At 45.1% G+C, this 21,044-nt stretch overlaps 1 protein-coding gene across 1 annotated transcript; it reads right to left on the bottom strand.

Moving 5' to 3' along the window:
• Positions 1–329: 329 nt before the first annotated feature.
• On the bottom strand, positions 330–19,142 carry GNRH1 (gonadotropin releasing hormone 1). Its single transcript, XM_040415827.1, has 4 exons — positions 19,086–19,142; positions 8,710–8,854; positions 4,911–5,000; positions 330–425 (listed from the first exon to the last, which is right to left on the bottom strand). The coding sequence occupies exons 2-4, from the start codon at positions 8,851–8,853 to the stop codon at positions 384–386; spliced, it is 276 nt and encodes a 91-aa protein (XP_040271761.1). The 5' UTR covers position 8,854; positions 19,086–19,142; the 3' UTR covers positions 330–383.
• Between the last annotated feature and the right edge of the window lie 1,902 nt (positions 19,143–21,044).

The following is a 21,044-nucleotide window of genomic DNA, read 5'->3' as shown; positions in this document are numbered from 1 at the left end:
ACAAACCTTTTGATATTGGACCTTTTGATATTGATGGACTATCCTCAGGATAGGCTATCAGTTTCAGATTGGCAAAAGCATTGGACCGGATGTTATATCAGCAAGGTCCTGCTACATGGTGGTCCCAGTGAGTGTCATCAGTCTGGGGGGCCCATACTGTCTATGACTAGTGGAATCAGCACTGTTCTCACTCCTTAGTACTTCAGACACCGCTCGCCCGCCTGTCTCTAGGCTGTCTCTTGTGTGGACCGTAGCCCTAGTTGCCCCTCAGGAGAGGGTTCGATGAGGCATAAATCCCCCAAAAAGTGGACAAATACGACACAACCCGCTGTGATCTCAGCTCGTGTTTTATTAGATCATGTAAAATATGCAGCTTGATCTCTTCACATCTTCTTTCTGCTTTCCTCTCCCTCCAGCCAATTCATCTGGAAAGAAAAAAGTATCATAAGGCTTGACTGGAGAAAATCTATACAATGCGTGCCCGGGTTAGCTATATCTGTTTCATCATTGATAGGCATCTCCTAACACTGCACATTTTCTTAATCAGTCTCAATGTAAGGACTAGCCTAAGGCTAGCACAAAGTTAAAAGCCAAAAATTGTCTGCGGCCACTAGGGGGAGAGCTCACTGCAAACTGACTTGATATCAAGCTCTGTAAACTCATATGCAGTGAGTCGCCCCTATATAAACCTAGATCAGCTTAAAGGGGTTCTCCGGGAATTAAGAAAATAAAAATACTTAAATATTACTTTATTATAAATATATTCTCAAATATTTTTCATTATTTATAATGGCTCGTTTTGTCTGGGGAGCGATCATCAGGGGAAACAAAATGGGCGCTGTCCTATTAGTACACACAAAACCTGTCCTGATCACACATGAGGACAAGTTACTCCTCCTCCTCTCCTACTTGTCAGGGATTATGATCCTGAATACAGATGATAAGAACTTTAGCTGAATCTCTGTAGGTATGGAGTTCATGAGGAGACATGAAGTGCAGAGGGGACGGACAGGACAGACTGTGGTAATGGAGACTGTAAACAAGTGCTGCTGCTCATTAGCCACACCTCACCCTCCTCTCATGTCTCCTCATCATCTCCATTCCTACAGAGATTCACCTGCATTCAGGATCATGATTCCTGACAAGCAGAGCAGACAGGAGGATGAGGCAGCTCTATGGCTCATTGTGGTGAAGTAACGTCCTCCTGTGTGATTAGGACAGGTTGTGTGTGTACTGATAGGACGGCGGCCATTTTATTTCTCCTAATGATTACTCCCTAGACAAAACAAACCATTCTAAGTAATGAAAGGTACAGTGATCCCTCAAGATACAATGGCCTCAGGAGACAATATTTTCAACATACAGTGGTCTTTTCTGATCCATCGTAAGTTGAAACCAGACTCAACATACAATGTCTAGGACTCAGGTCCAACCAATCAAGGCCACTTCTCTGGTAAAATAACTGTATTAGTTGCTGGTGTGCAGCTATTCCTGACTGTTGTATGTAAGGACTTGTTTTCTCTGTCTTAGTTATCTGCCTAGTTTTCTTAAATCTTTATTTTCTTTTATCTTGGATGACATTTTGGGGCTTTGGCATCAATTACTCAAGTTACAATGGGTTCAACTTACAATGGTCGTCCTGGAACCAATTAATATTGTAACTTGAGGGACTACTGTATTTGTGAATATATTTATTATAAAATAATATTTAAGTATTTAGATTTATTTTAATTCCTGGAAAACCCCTTTAATCTCTTAAGGACACAGGGCGTACAGGTACGCACTGATGTCCTGGTACTTAAGGACACAGGGCGTGGCGGGCGGTGATCGGAACAAGGTGCCTGCTCAAATCATTGAGCAGGCACCTTGGTTCAATGCCAAGGGGGGGTCCTGTGACCCCCCGTATCGGCGATCGCGGCGGATTAACCCCTTCTATGCCGGTTTGTGTTTGAGGGAGCGTATCGAGTCCCCGCTCTGCTGTGGCGGGGACTTGATGTCTCAGAAGGCAGCCCGGTGCCGTGCAGAGGCTGCCCAATGCCTTGCACGGCATCAGGACCTGCCTTTTATGGGAGCCGAGGAGATCCAGCCTCAGGCTGGATCTCCGACCTAAGCAACCTGTTTGTGTAGTACTCACTGTAGTACACGAACAGGCAATGCATTACAATACAAATGCATTGCAGAGGGGATCAAAAGTGAACATCAGAAATAAAGTAAAGAAAAAAAAAAGTTTAAAAAAAATGTTTTTAATAAAATTAAAAAAGTAATGAAATTAATAAAGTGAAAAAAAGCCCCTTTCCCCTATTTTATAATAAAAAACAGAACAAAAAAAAAACCACACATATTAGGTATCGCCACATCCGTAATGACCGGCTCTATAAATATATCACATGATCCACCCTGTCCGATAAATACCATAAAAAAAAAAAAAAAAGTGATCAAAAAGGCGTATGCCCCCCAAAATAGTACCAATCTAACCGTCACCTCATCCCGCAAAAAATTTGCCCCTACCTAAGCCAATCGCCCAAAAAATAAAAAAACTATGGCTCAGAATATGGAGACACTAAAACATCGTTTTTTTTTGTTTAAAAAATGCTGGTATTGTGTAAAACTTAAGTAAATAAAAAAAAGTATACATATTAGGTATCTCCGCATCTGTAATAACCTGCTATATAAAAATATCACATGACCCAACACCTCAGGTGAATACCGTAAAAAAGAAAAAAAAACTGTGTACAAAAAGCCATTTTTGGTCACCTTACATCACAAAAAGTGTAATAGCAAGCCATCAAAAAGTCATACGCACCCCGAAATAGTGCCAATCAAACCGTCATGTCATCCCGAGAAAAATGAGCCCCTACACAAGACAGTCGCCCAAAACAATTAATAAAACTATGGCTTTCAGAATGTGGAGACACTAAAGAATAATTATTTTTTTTAAATGCTTTGTTATGTAAAACTGAAACAAATAACTAAAAATAGTCATATTTGGTATTGTCGCGCCCGTGACAACCTGCTCTATAAAAAAACCACATGATCTAACCTGTCAGATGAATGTTGTAAATAACAAAAAATAAAAACGTTGCCAAAACAGCTATTTCATGTTACCTTACCTCACAAAAAGTGTAATATAGAGCAACCAAAAATCATATGTACCCTAATATAGTACCAACACAACTGCCACCTTTTCCCGTAGTTTCCAAAATGGGGTAACTTTTTTGGAGTTTCTACTCTAGGGGTGCATCAGGGGGGCTTCAAATAGGACATGGTGTAAATAAACCAGTCCAGCAAAATCTGCCCTCCAAAAACCGTATGGCATTCCTTTCCTTCTGCTCCCTGCCGTGTGCCCGTACAGCAGTTTACGACCACATATGGGGTGTTTCTGTAAACTACAGAATCAGGGCCATAAATATTGAGTTTTGTTTGGCTGTTAACCCTTGCTTTGTAACTGGAAAAAATTGATTCAAATGAAAAATCTGCCCAAAAAGTGAAATTTATAACTTTTATCTCTATTTTCCATTAATTCTTGTGGAACACCTAAAGGGTTAACAAAGTTAACAAAATGAGTTTTGAATACCTTGAAGGGTGTAGTTTGTAAAATGGGGTCATTCTTGGGTGGTTTATATTATGTAAGCCTCACAAAGTTACTTCAGACCTGAACTGGTCCTGAAAAAGTGGGTTTTAGAAATTTTCGGAAAAACTTCAAGATTTGCTTCTAAACTTCTAAGCCTTGTAACGTCCCCAAAAAATAAAATATCATTCCCAAAATTATCCAAACATGAATTAGACATATGGGGAATGTAAAATAATAACTATTTTTGGATGTATTATTATCTATTATAAAAGTAGAGAAATAGAAATTTGGAAATTTGCTAATTTTTCAAAATTTTTGGTAAATTTGGTATTTTTTTTATAAATAAAAATGATTCTTTTTTACTCCATTTTACCAGTGTCATGAAGTACAATATGTGATGAAAAAACAATCTCAGAATGGCCTGGATAAGTCAAAGCGTTTTAAAGTTATTCACATGGTGAAATATGGCCGTGTCCTTAAGGGGTTAAGGACTAGTGCTGTGACCTCCTTAAAGCACACCAAGCACAGCGCCGTTCATTGTATAGTGGCTGTTATTGGTATTGCAGCCCAGGAGCATTCAGTTTATTGAGAATGAGTTGGATTTAGGCCATGTGAGACTGATGAACGTGATGTCACCGGCCTTGAAAGAGATCGGAGCACCATGGCCCCTTCGAACAGCTGATCGGCGGTGGTGTAGGGAGTTGGACCTCTACCGATCAGATATTGATGACCTATCCTGAGTCTAGGCCATCAATATTGTATTCCCAGAAAACCTTTTTAAGTGCTAACCACTAAACTACCCCAGATCTACAAAGATATTAGATACTAACTCATAACCATCTGAAACCCCATGGATAATAATTATCACTATTAACCCCTTCATCACCCTGGACCGCTAGATTTACTCAGTATTAACTACTAAGCCATTCTAGACCCCCAGGGATATAGTATAATCATTATCTAAACCACCTGTGTAAAATATGTGTTGTAGTACATGTAATAATTAAGGATGTGAATATAATTATGGGATAAAGAGACAATAGGAGAATTGTACCATCTCCGTCATCGGCACCCTTTAAACATCCTGACTTTGCCCCTATGTTATTTTACATAAACTGCAAATATGGCATCACCATCCAAAGCCAAAATTATGGTAAAATAAGCGTTAATGCGCCTCCCAGTTGGCATGACTGACACGGAATTAGGACTGGAGCAGAGGAGGGGGGTAGATGATAGAAGGAGGCGTCATTACCAATATGGTAGGACGGCTTGCTATAGGATGAGGCAGTATATGGATGGACCTCACTGCCAAGCGGTTATGGCACTTTACCACACTCACCAAAGCTCCTTTCAAGAGGCCATATCTGTTCTGTGGTAAGGAACACTCAAGGCGCTGAGGCTCTGTGAACAAGGAGACTGCATCCTGGGTCTAAGAAATGAGCAGAAGGAACACAATCTTGAAGGACAAGGTCATAGATAAAAGCCATATAATAACATACACATATTAATACAATGGAGTCATCGGGATCATTGACTGCATGAGAAAGTCAAGGCTACGTATTGGAAGTGAAATATTTTGCATTGTTTTAAAGGGCAGTGCTAGATAATCCTGAGTCCAGGACTGGACTGGCTATGGGGTCTACGCCTACGCCATTTTTTGGGGTTTTGTAGTTTACAGCTGTGATTATCCTGCAGAAAGTTACAAGTATGGCCCCCTACACTATAGATGGTCAGAGACTGAACTATTTAACAATCTGGTCCATTCTGCTGACATCATTGATGGTACATAGTGTGCTGTCATGTATTTTATTTTGTGGTGTTCATTTTCAGCATAAATAACATGATAACTTTATTATTTAGGTCAGTACAATTACAGTGACACCAAATACATATAGTTTTATATGTTTTGCTACTTTTGCAAAATAAAAACCCCTTTTTTTTTAAAAGAAGAAAATGTTTTTGCATCGCCGCATCCCAAGAGCCATAATTTTTTTTATTTTATTTCTATGGAGCTGTGTCAGGGCTTGATTTTTGCGGGACGACTTGTAGTTTTCATTGATATCGTTTTGCGGTATATATATAACACTTTTTGATTGCTTTTTATTCCATTTTGTTGTGGCGAATAAGCAAAAAGCAGCAATTCTAGAACTTTTTTTCAACGTATGGGATAAATTACATGATAAATGTGTAGATGGGGTTATTACAGATGCATTGATACCAAATATGTGGAGGGGATTTTATTTTTACAATTTTTTCCACTGAAAAACGTTTTTTCAATGGGAAAAAGGTGTATTTTTTTTAAACTTTTATTTATTAAATAAAACTTTTTTTGTTTTTTACCCATTTAACAGTCCCACAAAGGGACTTTACAGGGAGTGCAGAATTATTAGGCAAGTTGTATTTTTAAGGATTAATTTTATTATTGAACAACAACCATGTTCTCAATGAACCCAAAAAACTCATTAATATCAAAGTTGAATATTTTTGGAAGTAGTTTTTAGTTTGTTTTTAGTTTTAGCTATTTTAGGGGTATATCTGTGTGTGCAGGTGACTATTACTGTGCATAATTATTAGGCAACTTAACAAAAAACAAATATATACCCATTTCAATTATTTATTTTTACCAGTGAAACCAATATAACATCTCAACATTCACAAATATACATTTCTGACATTCAAAAACAAAACAAAAACAAATCAGTGACCAATATAGCCACCTTTCTTTGCAAGGACACTCAAAAGCCTGCCATCCATGGATTCTGTCACTGTTTTGATCTGTTCACCATCAACATTGCGTGCAGCAGCAACCACAGCCTCCCAGACACTGTTCAGAGAGGTGTACTGTTTTCCCTCCTTGTAAATCTCACATTTGATGATGGACCACAGGTTCTCAATGGGGTTCAGATCAGGTGAACAAGGAGGCCATGTCATTAGATTTTCTTCTTTTATACCCTTTCTTGCCAGCCACGCTGTGGAGTACTTGTCCTGCATGTAAATCATGTTTTTCTTGAAGGATGCAGACTTCTTCCTGTACCACTGCTTGAAGAAGGTGTCTTCCAGAAACTGGCAGTAGGACTGGGAGTTGAGCTTGACTCCATCCTCAACCCGAAAAGGCCCCACAAGCTCATCTTTGATGATACCAGCCCAAACCAGTACTCCACCTCCACCTTGCTGGCGTCTGAGTCGGACTGGAGCTCTCTGCCCTTTACCAATCCCATCCATCTGGCCCATCAAGACTCACTCTCATTTCATCAGTCCATAAAACCTTAGAAAAATCAGTCTTGAGATATTTCTTGGCCCAGTCTTGACGTTTCAGCTTGTGTGTCTTGTTCAGTGGTGGTCGTCTTTCAGCCTTTCTTACCTTGGCCATGTCTCTGAGTATTGCACACCTTGTGCTTTTGGGCACTCCAGTGATGTTGCAGCTCTGAAATATGGCCAAACTGGTGGCAAGTGGCATCTTGGCAGCTGCACGCTTGACTTTTCTCAGTTCATGGGCAGTTATTTTGCGCCTTGGTTTTTCCACGCGCTTCTTGCGACCCTGTTGACTATTTTGAATGAAACGCTTGATTGTTCGATGATCACGCTTCAGAAGCTTTGCAATTTTAAGAGTGCTGCATCCCTCTGCAAGATATCTCACTATTTTTGACTTTTCTGAGCCTGTCAAGTCCTTCTTTTGACCCATTTTGCCAAAGGAAAGGAAGTTGCCTAATAATTATGCACACCTGATATAGGGTGTTGATGTCATTAGACCACACCCCTTCTCATTACAGAGATGCACATCACCTAATATGCTTAATTGGTAGTAGGCTTTCGAGCCTATACAGCTTGGAGTAAGACAACATGCATAAAGAGGATGATGTGGTCAAAATACTCATTTGCCTAATAATTCTGCACGCAGTGTAATAGGGGATATTTTCATTGCATCTATAATTCATAAGCAGTACAAGAGAATTACTTGTACTGCTTATGAATTATAGATGCAATCAAAATGAGGCCTTCTGCACACGAACGTGTGCACCCCGTGGTCGTGCTGCGGCCTGCAAATTGCGGGCTGCAATGCACGAACACCGTCCGTGGGGCAGCCGCAGCGGATCGCGGACCCATTCACTTTAATAGATCCGCGATCCGGCCGTTCCGCAAAAAGGTAGGACATGTTCTATCTTTTTGTGGAACGGAAGTACGGGACGAAACCCCACGGAAGCACTCCGTAGTGCTCCCGTAGGGTTACGTTCCGTGCTTCCGCCCCGCACCATTCCGCATCTCCGGATTTTCAGACCCATTGAAGTGAATGGGTCCGCATCCGTGTTGCGGAATGCCCACGGAACGGCACCCGCGCAAATGCGGTCCGCAATACGGCAGCGGGGCGCACACGTTCGTGTGCAGGAGGCCTTATACTGTCAGTGCTATACTGACAGTCACCAGCAGCCTTGATTAGGCCCTAGGCTGCCATGCCAAGACCGCGGCACCCGGAAATGTCATTTGCAGGGCGCCACTGGGAGACAAAGGGAGTCCGCTCCCTCTGTATGCCACTTAGATGCCTCAGCATCTTAGGGGGTTAAATTACCCTGATCGGCGCATCTGCCGGTCTGAGCTGTTAGAGCAAGAGTGCAGCTCTAATGTATTAGGGAGACCCGTGCAGCACTTAGAATGAACTGCCGTAACAAGATGGCAGCCCAGCCTAAGGCCCCTTAGTGACTCACCGTAAAAAAAAACAAAAAAAAACGGTGCATTGATGGTTACAAAGGGGTTAAAAATTGTCCCATTTAATTGTACGGGCTCTGTTGAGCGATAAAAAATGGACACAATAGGACATCTCTTATTTTTTGACAGCCAGTGTTCATGGAGCCTACCATGATGTCAAAAATCTATTTCTACCCATATATTCCTAATTCTATAGGGTACAACCTCACCAGGTTATACAGAGGTAGACCATATTGCTGCTAGAGGGGACCCGGCTCTGGTTGGCCTCATCCCTTGTTACTGAGTGAAGGATTCCACAGGAATGGCAATAGCATGTTGGAGGACATGGAGGTAGCATAATGAGAGTCCTGGTCTATGTACACCATTGTATGTACAGTATATGAGAAGTGGACTCTGGTGTCTCATGTGCCTCACCAGGCTGAGCCATTTGTCATTACCTCTGGATAGGATTCCTGGAGAGTTTCAATGTCACGTTTTCCTCCTGGCCGCAGCCCATAGGACCAATGCTGAGAATGACTCGTATGATCAGACAATAGGAGAAGAAGTACAAGGAGGAAACATGGTGTCCCACGGTGGCTCATCCTGAAATAACAAACCAGTGTGTGTGAATGCAGACTTCACTTCTATCCAGACTATGACTCGTTTGATGTCCACAGTGCAGTCAGGGTCTGTGCTCCAACTGAAGACCCACAGTGGTTAAAGTGAACCAGGTTTAGAAGGCGGTCTATGTTTGGTTCACTTGTACTCCTGGGGGTCTAGGGTTATAAGATGGTCTAAGCTTGGTTCACTTGTACTCCTGGGGGGGTCTAGGGTTATAGGGTGTCTAAGCTTGGTTCACTTCTACTCCTGGGGTCTAGGGTTATAAGGTGGTCTAAGCTTGGTTCACTTGTACTCCTGGGCGGTCTAGGGTTATAAGATGGTCTAAGCTTGGTTCACTTCTACTCCTGGGGGTCTAGGGTTATAAGGTGGTCTAAGCTTGGTTCACTTCTACTCCTGGGGGGTCTAGGGTTATAAGGTGGTCTAAGCTTGGTTCACTTCTACTCCTGGGGGTCTAGGGTTATAAGGTGGTCTAAGCTTGGTTCACTTGTACTCCTGGGGGGTCTAGGGTTATAAGATGGTCTAAGCTTGGTTCACTTCTACTCCTGGGGGTCTAGGGTTATAAGGTGGTCTAAGCTTGGTTCACTTGTACTCCTGGGGGGTCTAGGGTTATAAGGTGGTCTAAGCTTGGTTCACTTCTACTCCTGGAGGTCTAGGGTTATAAGGTGGTCTAAGCTTGGTTCACTTGTACTCCTGGGGGTCTAGGGTTATAAGGTGGTCTAAGCTTGGTTCACTTCTACTCCTGGGGGTCTAGGATTATAAGGTGGTCTAAGCTTGATTCACTTGTCCTACTGGGGGGTCTAGGGTTATAAGGTGGTCTAAGCTTGGTTCACTTCTACTCCTGGGGGTCTAGGGTTATAAGGTGGTCTAAGCTTGGTTCACTTCTACTCCTGGGGGTCTAGGGTTATAAGGTGGTTTAAGCTTGGTTCACTTCTATTCCTGGGGGTCTAGGGTTATAAGATGGTCTAAGCTTGGTTCACTTCTACTCCTGGGGTCTAGGGTTATGAGGTGGTCTAAGCTTGGTTCACTTGTACCCCTGAGGTTCTAGGGTTATAAGGTGGACTGTTTGGTTCACTTATAACCCTGGGGTTTGACAAGGTGGCCCTGAACCAAGAAATATGCTGTATACAACCAAGCTGTGATGGATCTCTTGGTATAAACCCTAATGTGTGCTGCAAGCAACACCTCCCTAAAAGCATTGCACCATATTTTATTCACGCCCAGGTTTCTGCTTGTTTCCCCATGAACACTGCACCCCCTGCTGCTTCAACGTCTTCTGTACAGAGCTTGTCCTGCTGATTTGCATTCTGGTTGATGTAGTGTTCACATTAGTCCTTGTACAGAAGTTCTAAGAAGAGGAACTGCATCTAGTAGAGGGCTGTCAATTACAGGGTCTCAGCTTTTAGGGTTGTCTCAGTGTAAGGTGGGGTCCAGAGCCAACCTTAGGAACACGCCCCCTGCTGGAATCCAACAGGCATTGCCCAAGGAGGAGGTGCTAGCGCCAGGAGGCGCTGACGCTAAATCCACGACTAATGGAGAGACTCAGGGCGGTAGTCTGCTAGAAGAGTCAGAGAGGAGGAGGTGATGGTCCATGTGAGCACCCACCCTGCAGGGGGAAAGGAGTGGTCCCATAAAAAGGGCCAGCTGGGTGCCATGGGAGGGAGTGTGGCACAAGCTGCCCCTCTGCTGCAGGTGAACTAGGAGGGAGTCTGCTCCAGTCATTGGCGTAGAAGAAGAGGGGGTCTCCCTCCTGCTAATGTAATCCCCTCAGAGTTGCAGTCGCAGGAGAACCGTGTGTTTTCCTCTCACGTGTGCATTGGATAAAATAGTGCCAGAAGCAGCATTCATCCATGGAGGGGGAGTAACACTGGGGCCAGGCCTGAACTAGGTCCCTAGCTATATTCACCAGCTCACCAGAGACCTGAAGATGGCTGCAGAGAGTGAGGTGAAGAGGGAGTCTAACAGGAGAGGCCACAGACCGAGGCAGAGGTCCACAGTGGGTGGGAGGAGAGGGAGTCTAGCTGAAGAAACCCTGATTACATGTTACGTTTTTAGGGGATACTATATCTCCTTATGGAGAGCACCTTAATCAGCGTGAGGAGACTTACAGGCCATACATGCTCCTCTGGGGATGAGCTCTCAACAAGCTCTGCCTCTGATGCCACCAGATGTAAGGCAGCTATCCTATAAGTCAATGTTTGACCCTTTAAACAGGCCTTGAGACATGACTCAGATATTAAATAAGCCAGCACCTCATCTGCAGACAGCTGTTTCGGGTGATTGCCCCTCATCAGTGCAGAGCAGAGAGAACTGGCTCATCTTCCTCTCTTGCCGATTTAGAAACCCACAGCATGTCAATTGATGTATTTTTTGTGTGCGGATTTAATCCTTTTCAATAGAATCTGCAGAAAATCTCTACAAGATCCACACCAAAAACTGCACTTTTTTTTTTTTTTGCCAAAACCATGATAAATACTGTGGATATATGTGCATTTTTTTCTGCGGTTTTGGTGCAGATTCACCATGTGCAGGCAACCATATTTTCTGTCTGCATCCGATCCCAATTTTTGGCGGATTGGATGCAGACCTTTTCATTTCAATGGGGCCGCAAAAAATGCGGACACAGAACCGTGTGCTGTCCACATCCGCACGTCCGTTCCGCAGCCCTGCAGAAAAAAATAAAACATGTCCTAGAAAGTTTCGAGTTTGCAGGAAATGTTTTGCGCGGCTCCTCTGTACCGTCCAGAAAGCCTGTTACTGCGCCTCCCTGGAGTCTGGACTGATACATTGTAGCAAACCAGCAGAGAGATTTGTGCAGCTGCTGATGTGTTCAGCTCACAGAGCAGTGTCTAGATTGGAAACAATTGCATCCACTTCTATATCCAGGTTTGCTGACACTGAGCGTTCTCATTCACTGACAGCAATCTTGAAGACGGGGGGGGGGGGGGGGGGGACTGATACACAAAAATATATTTTCAAGATGTAGAACTTTGCATTAATACACTTATTAAGTTTAATTAAAGTTGTTGTATGTCTAGAAATTATTATTTATATTTTTTAATAAAAGGCTCAGAATGGGGTTACAAAATGAAAGTAAAAAAAAAAATCCAAAATTCTGACTCTTCCCAGCTTCCCCTCTGATCTCTCCCTCCTGGCCCCTTTCAAGACGCATTAAGGGCTCTTTCACACGACCGTTGGTGTCCCGTTCCCGTATTGCGGACCGCATTTGCGGATCCGCAATACATGGGCTCCGTTCCGTTGTTATTCCGCATCACGGATGCGGACCCATTCATTTTTAATGAGTCCGAAAATCCGGAGATGCGGAACGGAAGCATGGAACGGAACATTACGGAGTGCTTTCTGGGGTTCCGTTCTGTGCCGCCGCACTGGCAAAAAGATAGAACATGCTCTATCTTTTTGCAGAACGGAGGGATCGCGGACTAAAGTGAATGGGTCTGCGATCCCCATGCGCCTGCCCCACAGAAGGTGCCCGTGCATTGCGGACCGCAATTTGCGGTTCACAGCACGGGCACGGGACACCAACGGTTGTGTGAACGAGCCCTAAATGACTGATCAGCCAATCATCAGCTGAGGGACCAGGAAGGACATCTAGCAGAGACCCGTTAAGAGTCTGACTTTTAAAATTATATTTAAAAACCATTTTTAGACCATTCTTAGAAAAAAACAATTAGCCACCGGACAACATAAAAATGGAAAACCCATTTCATTTCGATGAGTAAATATGAGTCGTTGGTGAAGCAGTAGGCACTTACCTGGTAATATAAGTGACAGGCGGCACTTCTGTCCGGTCTGCGGGCAGCGCCTCGCTGCCCCTATTTATGAAGCAGCACAAACAATGCTCTCACAGCGAGGAGAACACATCGACCCCATTAATCTGAACTTCCCTACTGGTTAATCCAGCTTATTGTGGCCGCAGCGGGATAAATGCTTCGCTCTACAGCCTTCGATGTTGTCGTGTCATCTCTCCACATGAGCCGGGCGGCCATTATCTACTCAAAGGCAGGTGGAAGGGAAAAAAAAGTGTGTTAGGGGAGGCTAAAAATACAACACAAGTCACTTACAGCAAGATCCCAGTCCTGAGATATAACATGAAGCTTCTGGGCCCCCAATGCCAAATCTGTAACAGGGCCCCCAACCTACCTGTGCCATACTGGAGTCTTCCTACATAGCAGAGGAACCTTTAAGTACCCTCAGGCCCCAGGACCCCTGTGCAGCTGTTGTCTCTGCACCCATATAACGGCCCCACTATATGTGGGTCAGAGCTTTCAGCTTGCCTTCTCTAGACCCTGAGGAGGTGCATCCTACTGGTAAGTAGAGATGTCGCGAACATAAAATTTTCCGTTCGCAAACGGCGAACGCGAATTTCCGCAAATGTTCGCGAACGGGCGAACCGCCATAGACTTCAATAGGCAGGCGAATTTTAAAACCCACAGGGACTCTTTCTAGCCACAGTAGTGATGGAAAAGTTGTTTCAAGGGGACTAACACCTGGACTGTGGCATGCCGGAGGGGGATCCATGGCAAAACTCCCATGGAAAATTACGTAGTTGACGCAGAGTCGGGTTTTAATCCATAAAGGGCATAAATCACCTAACAATCCAAATTTTTTTTGAACAACGTGGTTTAAAACATCCAGTGTGTGTATACGATCAGATATGATGTTGTATCGATCAGGTAGTGTAAGGGTTACGCCCGCTTCACAGACATTGACAGACCAAACTCCCCTTTTAATGCTCCGCAAACAACCGCAAACGGTCCATTTGCCCAACTGCAAACTCCCCATTTGCACAAGGTTGGATTCCAAGCTAGCCATGTCCCGTTGATGTCATTGAAGGTTTCTTCCTCCACCCAGCCACGTACAACACCAAGGGTCCCCGAAAGGTGAATTGAATTGATTTTTGAACGGGGAGATGGTTAAAAAAACGCTGGCTCCCTCCCCTTTGTTTGAATCCACGCCACAATCACTGCGTCTGTGCCGTGCAATTTACTCTCACACCTGATATGAGTGGTATTTTCTGTAGTACTATTCTCATCAGTTTGAATAGAATTTTTTTTTTATCTGCGAGGTATTTGTGAGTGAGTGACACCCTGTAACGGTATAAGTGGAAGCCTAGCCACTAGTCAGCGGACACAATACAGTCTGTGTGGGCCTGACACACACTGGCTTGCAACTGTGATTATATCACAGAAAAATATTAAATAGATTTTTTTTTTTATCTGCGAGGTATTTTCTGTCACACCCTGTATGAATGGTGTGCACACAGTACTGTCTGTGACTGAGCCTGCAGCCTCTCACACACGGGCAGGCAACTGCAATATATATATATACACTGCTCAAAAAAATGAAGGGAACACTTAAACAACACAATGTAACTCCAAGTCAATCACACTTCTGTGAAATCAAACTGTCCACTTAGGAAGCAACACTGAGTGACAATCAATTTCACATGCTGTTGTGCAAATGGGATAGACAACAGGTGGAAATTATAGGCAATCAGCAAGACACCCCCAATAAAGGAGTGGTTCTGCAGGTGGTAACCACAGACCACTTCTCAGTTCCTATGCTTCCTGGCTGATGTTTTGGTCACTTTTGAATGCTGGCTGTGCTTTCACTCTAGTGGTTGCATGAGACGGAGTCTACAACCTACACAAGTGGCTCAGGTAGTGCAGCTTATCCAGGATGGCACATCAATGCGAGCTGTGGCAAGAAGGTTTGCTGTGTCTGTCAGCGTAGTGTCCAGAGCATGGAGGCGCTACCAGGAGACAGGCCAGTACATCAGGAGACGTGGAGGAGGCCGTAGGAGGGCAACAACCCAGCAGCAGGACCGCTACCTCCGCCTTTGTGCAAGGAGGAACAGGAGGAACACTGCCAGAGCCCTGCAAAATGACCTCCAGCAGGCCACAAATGTGCATGTGTCTGCTCAAACGGTCAGAAACAGACTCCATGAGGGTGATATGAGGGCCCGACGTCCACAGGTGGGGGTTGTGCTTACAGCCCAACACTGTGCAGGACGTTTGGCATTTGCCAGAGAACACCAAGATTGGCAAATTCGCCACTGGCGCCCTGTGCTCTTCACAGATGAAAGCAGGTTCACACTGAGCACATGTGACAGACGTGACAGAGTCTGGAGACGCCGTGGAGAACGTTCTGCTGCCTGCAACATCCTCCAGCATGACTGGTTTGGCATTGGGTCAGTAATGGTGTAGACAAAGGCATTGATGCTATGGACTGGCCCGCCCGTTCCCCAGACCTGAATCCAATTGAGCACATCTGGGACATCATGTCTCGCTCTATCCACCAACGTCACGTTGCACCACAGACTGTCCAGGAGTTGGCAGATGCTTTAGTCCAGGTCTGGGAGGAGATCCCTCAGGAGACCGTCCGCCACCTCATCAGGAGCATGCACAGGCGTTGTAGGGAGGTCATACAGGCACGTGGAGGCCACACACACTACTGAGCCTCATTTTGACTTGTTTTAAGGACATTACATCAAAGTTGGATCAGCATGTAGTGTGTTTTTCCACTTTAATTTTGAGTGTGACTCCAAATCCAGACCTCCATGGGTTAAAAAATTTGATTTCCATTTTTTAATTTTCGTGTGATTTTTGTTGTCAGCACATTCAACTATGTAAAGAACAAAGTATTTCAGAAGAATATTAAATTAATTCAGATCTAGGATGTTTTATTTTTGTGTTCCCTTTATTATTTTGAGCAGTGTATATATATATATAAAAATAAAAAAAAAGCAGACTGATGTACCAGCCCTGAAAATGGCTTTTTGGGGTGCTGTCAGGACGCTGTCCTTACAGCAGATGAGTCTGTGGACACAGAACAATGCCCTAGCTAACGCTTTCCCTATTGAATCAGCAGCAGCACTTTCCCTCCTCTCACTGAGAATGCAGCTTCCGAATGAATCTAAAATGGATGCTGTCCTGTGAGGTACAGGGTCAAAGTTTACTCAATGATGATGTATAGGGGGCGGACCGAACATCGCATATGTTCGCCCGCTGCGGCGAACGCGAACAAGCTATGTCCGCCGGGAACTATTCGCCGGCGAACTATTCGGGACATCTCTACTGGTAAGTGTCCCTCACCTCTACTCGCTTACTAGCTACTTGCAGGAACTGCAGCATCTCAAGCGCATTTGTCTCCTGCAAGGCTCAGCTACACTACTTTTTATTCCTTCCAGGAATGTGGTGACACCATCGGGCATCTCCCTCACGCTGACTCAGCCCAGCCACTGCCTCCAATGTGCTTCTCACAATTTTTTCATTGCAGTGCAGTGCCCCAGTGGATCACTGCAAAAGTCAATTTCATGTTACCAAGTTAAATGTTGTGATTTAATGCAAAAACACATCTTTCTGCACTATGTATCCACAATGGTTGATTATGGGCAGCATAAGTCTGAGTTAAATTTGGAAGTCTTGTAGTGAGTTGCTCGGAGATAGGCTGCTGGGGAGTTTCTAGTTGTCAGAGCTAGACACAAGACGTACATGTGGACCTCCTGCCTAGAGTGAAGCCTCATCCAGGAAAACGCCATTCCTGAGACTGAAAAGCTGCCAGAGTATGCCTGAGAACAGACATCCATAGACGGTCAAGAACCATAAAGACCGGCAAAAGACTTTACTGCTGTGCAAGGTTATATTGCTTCGATGCTCACCACACTTTGAGATGGACTGACCATTCGGATCTTAGATCTGCACCCCTCAGCCCAGGAATTGCAGAAAGAGGTTGTCCAGGCTTTTTAATATTGATGACCTATCCTCAGGATAGGTCATCAATATCAGATCGACGGGTGTCCGACACCCAGCACCCCTGCCGATCAGTTGTAGGGGGAGACAGTGCGCACGTGCCGTCTCCCTTCTCTCTTCCTGCCTGCTGTCCCATAGACATACAGCAGCGGACAGGAAGAGAGAAGGGAGACGTCAAGTAGTAATCAGAAAAGGGTATTATGTTGGTGGCCCATGCCCGCCACTGTCCTGCTGTTCTGGGTGAGCACGAGCGGCACTCCACTCAACATACCCCCCCCCCCCCCTTCTTCAGTGGCCCAGACTTGCGGTGGGTCCAGCCACCAGGATGTTCTGTTAGGTCCTCTTCTGCAGGCTGTGGCCTACACTTGCCAGCTAGGTCTGTTCTGTAGGGAGTGTGCGCTGCCAGCTCTTAAAGGGCCAGTCTGTGTGCATCCTAATTTTTGTCCAGCCAATGTCTGGTCACCTCTGGGTACTTTAGGCACCTTCTCACAGGGGAAGGTGTCTGAGCAATAGGTTAATCTAGCTTCTTAGTTCCTGCGAAGGCATGCTGTTCTGTTTGTCTGCCCGTGTACTGATCTCTGCCCGTTTCCTCACTCTAACCATCTGCTGTATGACTTGACCTCTGCCTGATTATAGTATTGACCCATTGCTGCCTGCCCTGACCTCTGCCTGTTCTCAACTACAGTTTTGTCCGTCCCCTCGGCGCTCCGCACAAGAGTCTCTGCCCCCTGTCGGTCAGCTGTCAACTACACAGGGACTACTTCAAGAGGTAGTGGTCTAGTGGCTCCCTTACAGTAATGTCTAGACCCCTGAATAAGGGTTTTAAGGGGCAATACCAGGGGACTCCCAGGATATTGCCCTTATGATTAGCCGAAAGTCAAACCTATCAATCTGTTCCACATCCACTACTTGTAACACAGTGACAGGCCAAGGTCAAAGCGGGCAGAGTTCATTCAATCCAGGAAACAGTCCGAGGCCAAGGCAAGCATTGAAGAGTCAGTATTGATATCAGGCAAAGTCAGATCAGGCTGTGAAGGTTAAAATCCAGGAAACGGGCAGAAGTCATTACTTGGCCAGACAACAAACAGCATACCTTTGCAGAAACCTAACAAACTGTTAGGTTCAGGCACCTTCCCACAGGGTCTCAGCCTGCGAAGGAGAGGAATACTGGCAGCGCTACTCTAATGGCTGGGAGGAGAAAGACGCCAGCGGGTCCGAGTCTCCGGACTCAAGAGTGGGGAAACGGCTAAGCAGAGCGGCAGTGGACACTGCAATGACACAGCGTATCTGCAGACCATACGTTTCTATTTTACACTGAATCAGTCAGGGAGCTGCTCTGATCTCTGGGGATGAAGTCCTGAGTGCATTTTAACTCCTGCAGCGTAATTGCGATCCGTGACCGCGCCGCCTTTTTACATCCCAGCACAAGACTTATGGGGAGAGTGTCTAAAGCAGTAGTCAGCAACCTCTGGCACTCTAGATGTGTGGAAACCATAACTCCCAGCATGCCTAATCCAATTCTGTGGTAGTTCTGAGAAGAGCCAAGTTAGTGTGCATGCTGGGAGACGTAGTTTCACCATGGCTGGAGTGCCAGAGGTTGCCAATCGCAGTCTATAGCATCTGCCTCTCCTTCCCAGCTCAAGTCTGCATGAAGCCCTGCTGGGAAAGAAAAAAACTCCCTAAGACATGACATCACTGGTGACATCACATCGACTGGGCAGGGTCCAGGAGGATGGGCAGAGGGTCACTGATGTGGTGTCTAGAGGGCAGAACTTTACAGGCCTTGCACGCCTCAAACGTAGACGTGATGTCATCGGGATAAGGACCCAAGACAACGGAAAATGTCATGTGACCATGATGGACAGCATGAAAATGGGGCATTACAGATAAACAATCACTATTAATAAGTAATAACGTGTTGTTTCCTGTCAGTTGATGCTGAAAGTTGCAAAACCGGAATACCCCTTTAAGTCATATTCTTAAGAGTCTGATTAGTTGAGTGTTTATGAGCCGTCCGGAGTTCAGAGATAAGGGATATAGAATGAGTCATCAGAGCAGCTCCCTGACAGATTCACTGTGAAGGCAGGACAACAAAAACTGTTGAAATTTTTTTATGAAGACCGATTAAAAAAAAATATATATATATTTTTATCCCCAAATGAGTAACATGCAAAGCTAAATAAAATTGCCCCCAAAGGTGTGCATTGCACATGATCAACACTGATTGAGGCGATTTAGGGGGTAAACAGGTGTTTAGTGTTGCTATCAATCATGTTGATCCGATACCAATAGGGGTTGTTCGGTTCTGGATTATGAGATGTTCTGGACTATCAGGTTGTTACTGTGTCCCCCTATACATATTATGCTGCAGCTCTGCTTAACCACTTGCCTACCACTGCACGACTTTCTACGTCACGGCGGTAGGCTCTTATCTGTAACCCGACGTATAAAAGCGCCGGGTTACATTGCGATCTGCCGGCGGCCCGTGCCGCCACAGATCGCTGTTTACCGCTGTCACAAGGAGAAGTCCAGAAGCCAGCTGGAGCGGTCTGGCTCTATGCTACAAGAGTGTATTACACCGGAGAAGCTGAAAGCGGACAGGGAGAGCTTTTTCCTATGTGAGAGCGCCACCTGCTGGGTTTAAAATAAAATGTCAGCCTGCTGGCTGGCTTGACTGTGGCAAAAATGGGGTTAATTAACTGTAACAAAAAAAAGTAAAAAAAAAAAAATATGTAAATGATATAGCAATAGTTACTAGTATTAGCAATAGTAGTTAGACTACGTACACAACCATACAAACATGCCGCCTCTTTTTCGTTCATAAAAAAATAAAATAAATATATCTTCATTACCGTATATTATATATATTAGTTTTAGCAAAATTTTTTCTGCGTGAAGATATAGAAACACATGCAAAAATGTAAAAGAAAAAAAACAAAAACCCTTAAAATGTCCAAATTTCCCCAAGATGAATACCTTAGGCGAATAACATTAACATTAGGCGCCGTACAAGAGTTTTCTTTCAGTACGGTGCTATAGAACCAGCAGCAACAGAAAAATGGCCGCCAAAATCCAAAATGCGCCCCAGACTTTTGAAGTGTTGCGGCGGCTCCAGCCACAGAATAAATGACATAAATAGCGTCCATTTTCAGGGAACCAGCGTACGGGAATGGTGTTAGAAATGTTTTGTCTTTAAACCTTTTGTAATAGTTAAGAAAAATTTTTTATAAGAAAAGGAAACTACAACTCCCAAGATGCACACTTGCTTGGCTGTTCTCAGAACTCCACAGAAATGAATGGAGCATGCTGGGAGTCGTAGTTTTACCACAGCTGGAGTGCCGGAGGATAGCCATCAATGGTCTAAAGCAGTGGTGCCCAACCTACGGCCCGCGAAGCTGTGTGATCCGGCCCGCGCAGTGACAGGAGGCGGAGCTTGCGCCCAGCTAGAGAAGCAGAAGGTACACTCCGGGGCGGCTGCAGTGGCGCAGTACAGAAAGCCTGGAGGCAAATCAGGGAACGAATGTGAGTAGTAAATCATTTCTGTGACTGTAGGGTGTTGTGTCTGTGTGTGTGGACTTAGCGCGTCTCTCACCGCTGTCGTTCCCGTGGGTAGTTGCTTGCAGTGCTGGGCTCCTACTGGGCTGTACCTTGTGACCGGACTGTACCGGAGGAAGGGAGGGCTGACTCTTAATGGCAGGCACAGATGGGCAGTGTGGTTTCAGGAGGGATGCCCCCCCTGTAAGTGTGGCTGGTTCCTTAGTGAGGACAGTTGGGATATCCTGAAGGGCCAGTGGAGTCCATGTGGCAGAGGTTCGGCAGTACATGGCTTTGAGGGGTAAGAAGGGAACCCCTCCTTGTTGTTTGGGAAGGCCAGGACATGAGTGGTGTTCACTGGTCTTGGTTGGAATTAGTGTCCGGTAGCGGTGGTCTGCACTGTGGATGGCAGTAGAGAGAGTGACCCCTTCACAGTAGTAATGCTCACATGTGCCCCCTTCACAGTAGTAATGCTCACATGTGCCCCCTTCACAGTAGTAATGCTCACATGTGCCCCCTTCACAGTAGTAATGCTCACATGTGCCCCCTTCACAGTAGTAATGCTCACATGTGCCCCCTTCACAGTAGCAATGCTCACATGTGCCCCCTTCACAGTAGCAATGCTCACATGTGCCCCCTTCTCAGTAGCAATGGTCACATGTGCCCCCTTCTCAGTAGCAATGGTCACATGTGCCCCCTTCTCAGTAGTAATGGTCACATGTGCCCCCTTCTCAGTAGCAATGGTCACATGTGCCCCCTTCTCAGTAGCAATGGTCACATGTGCCCCCTTCTCAGTAGCAATGGTCACATGTGCCCCCTTCTCAGTAGCAATGGTCACATGTGCCCCCTTCTCAGTAGCAATGGTCACA

Source organism: Bufo bufo, chromosome 1, assembly GCF_905171765.1.
Source record: "Bufo bufo chromosome 1, aBufBuf1.1, whole genome shotgun sequence".
NCBI lineage: Eukaryota > Metazoa > Chordata > Amphibia > Anura > Bufonidae > Bufo > Bufo bufo.
The sequence above is the reverse complement of the archived record's forward strand: the minus strand, read 5'-3'. Positions and strand labels throughout refer to the sequence as shown.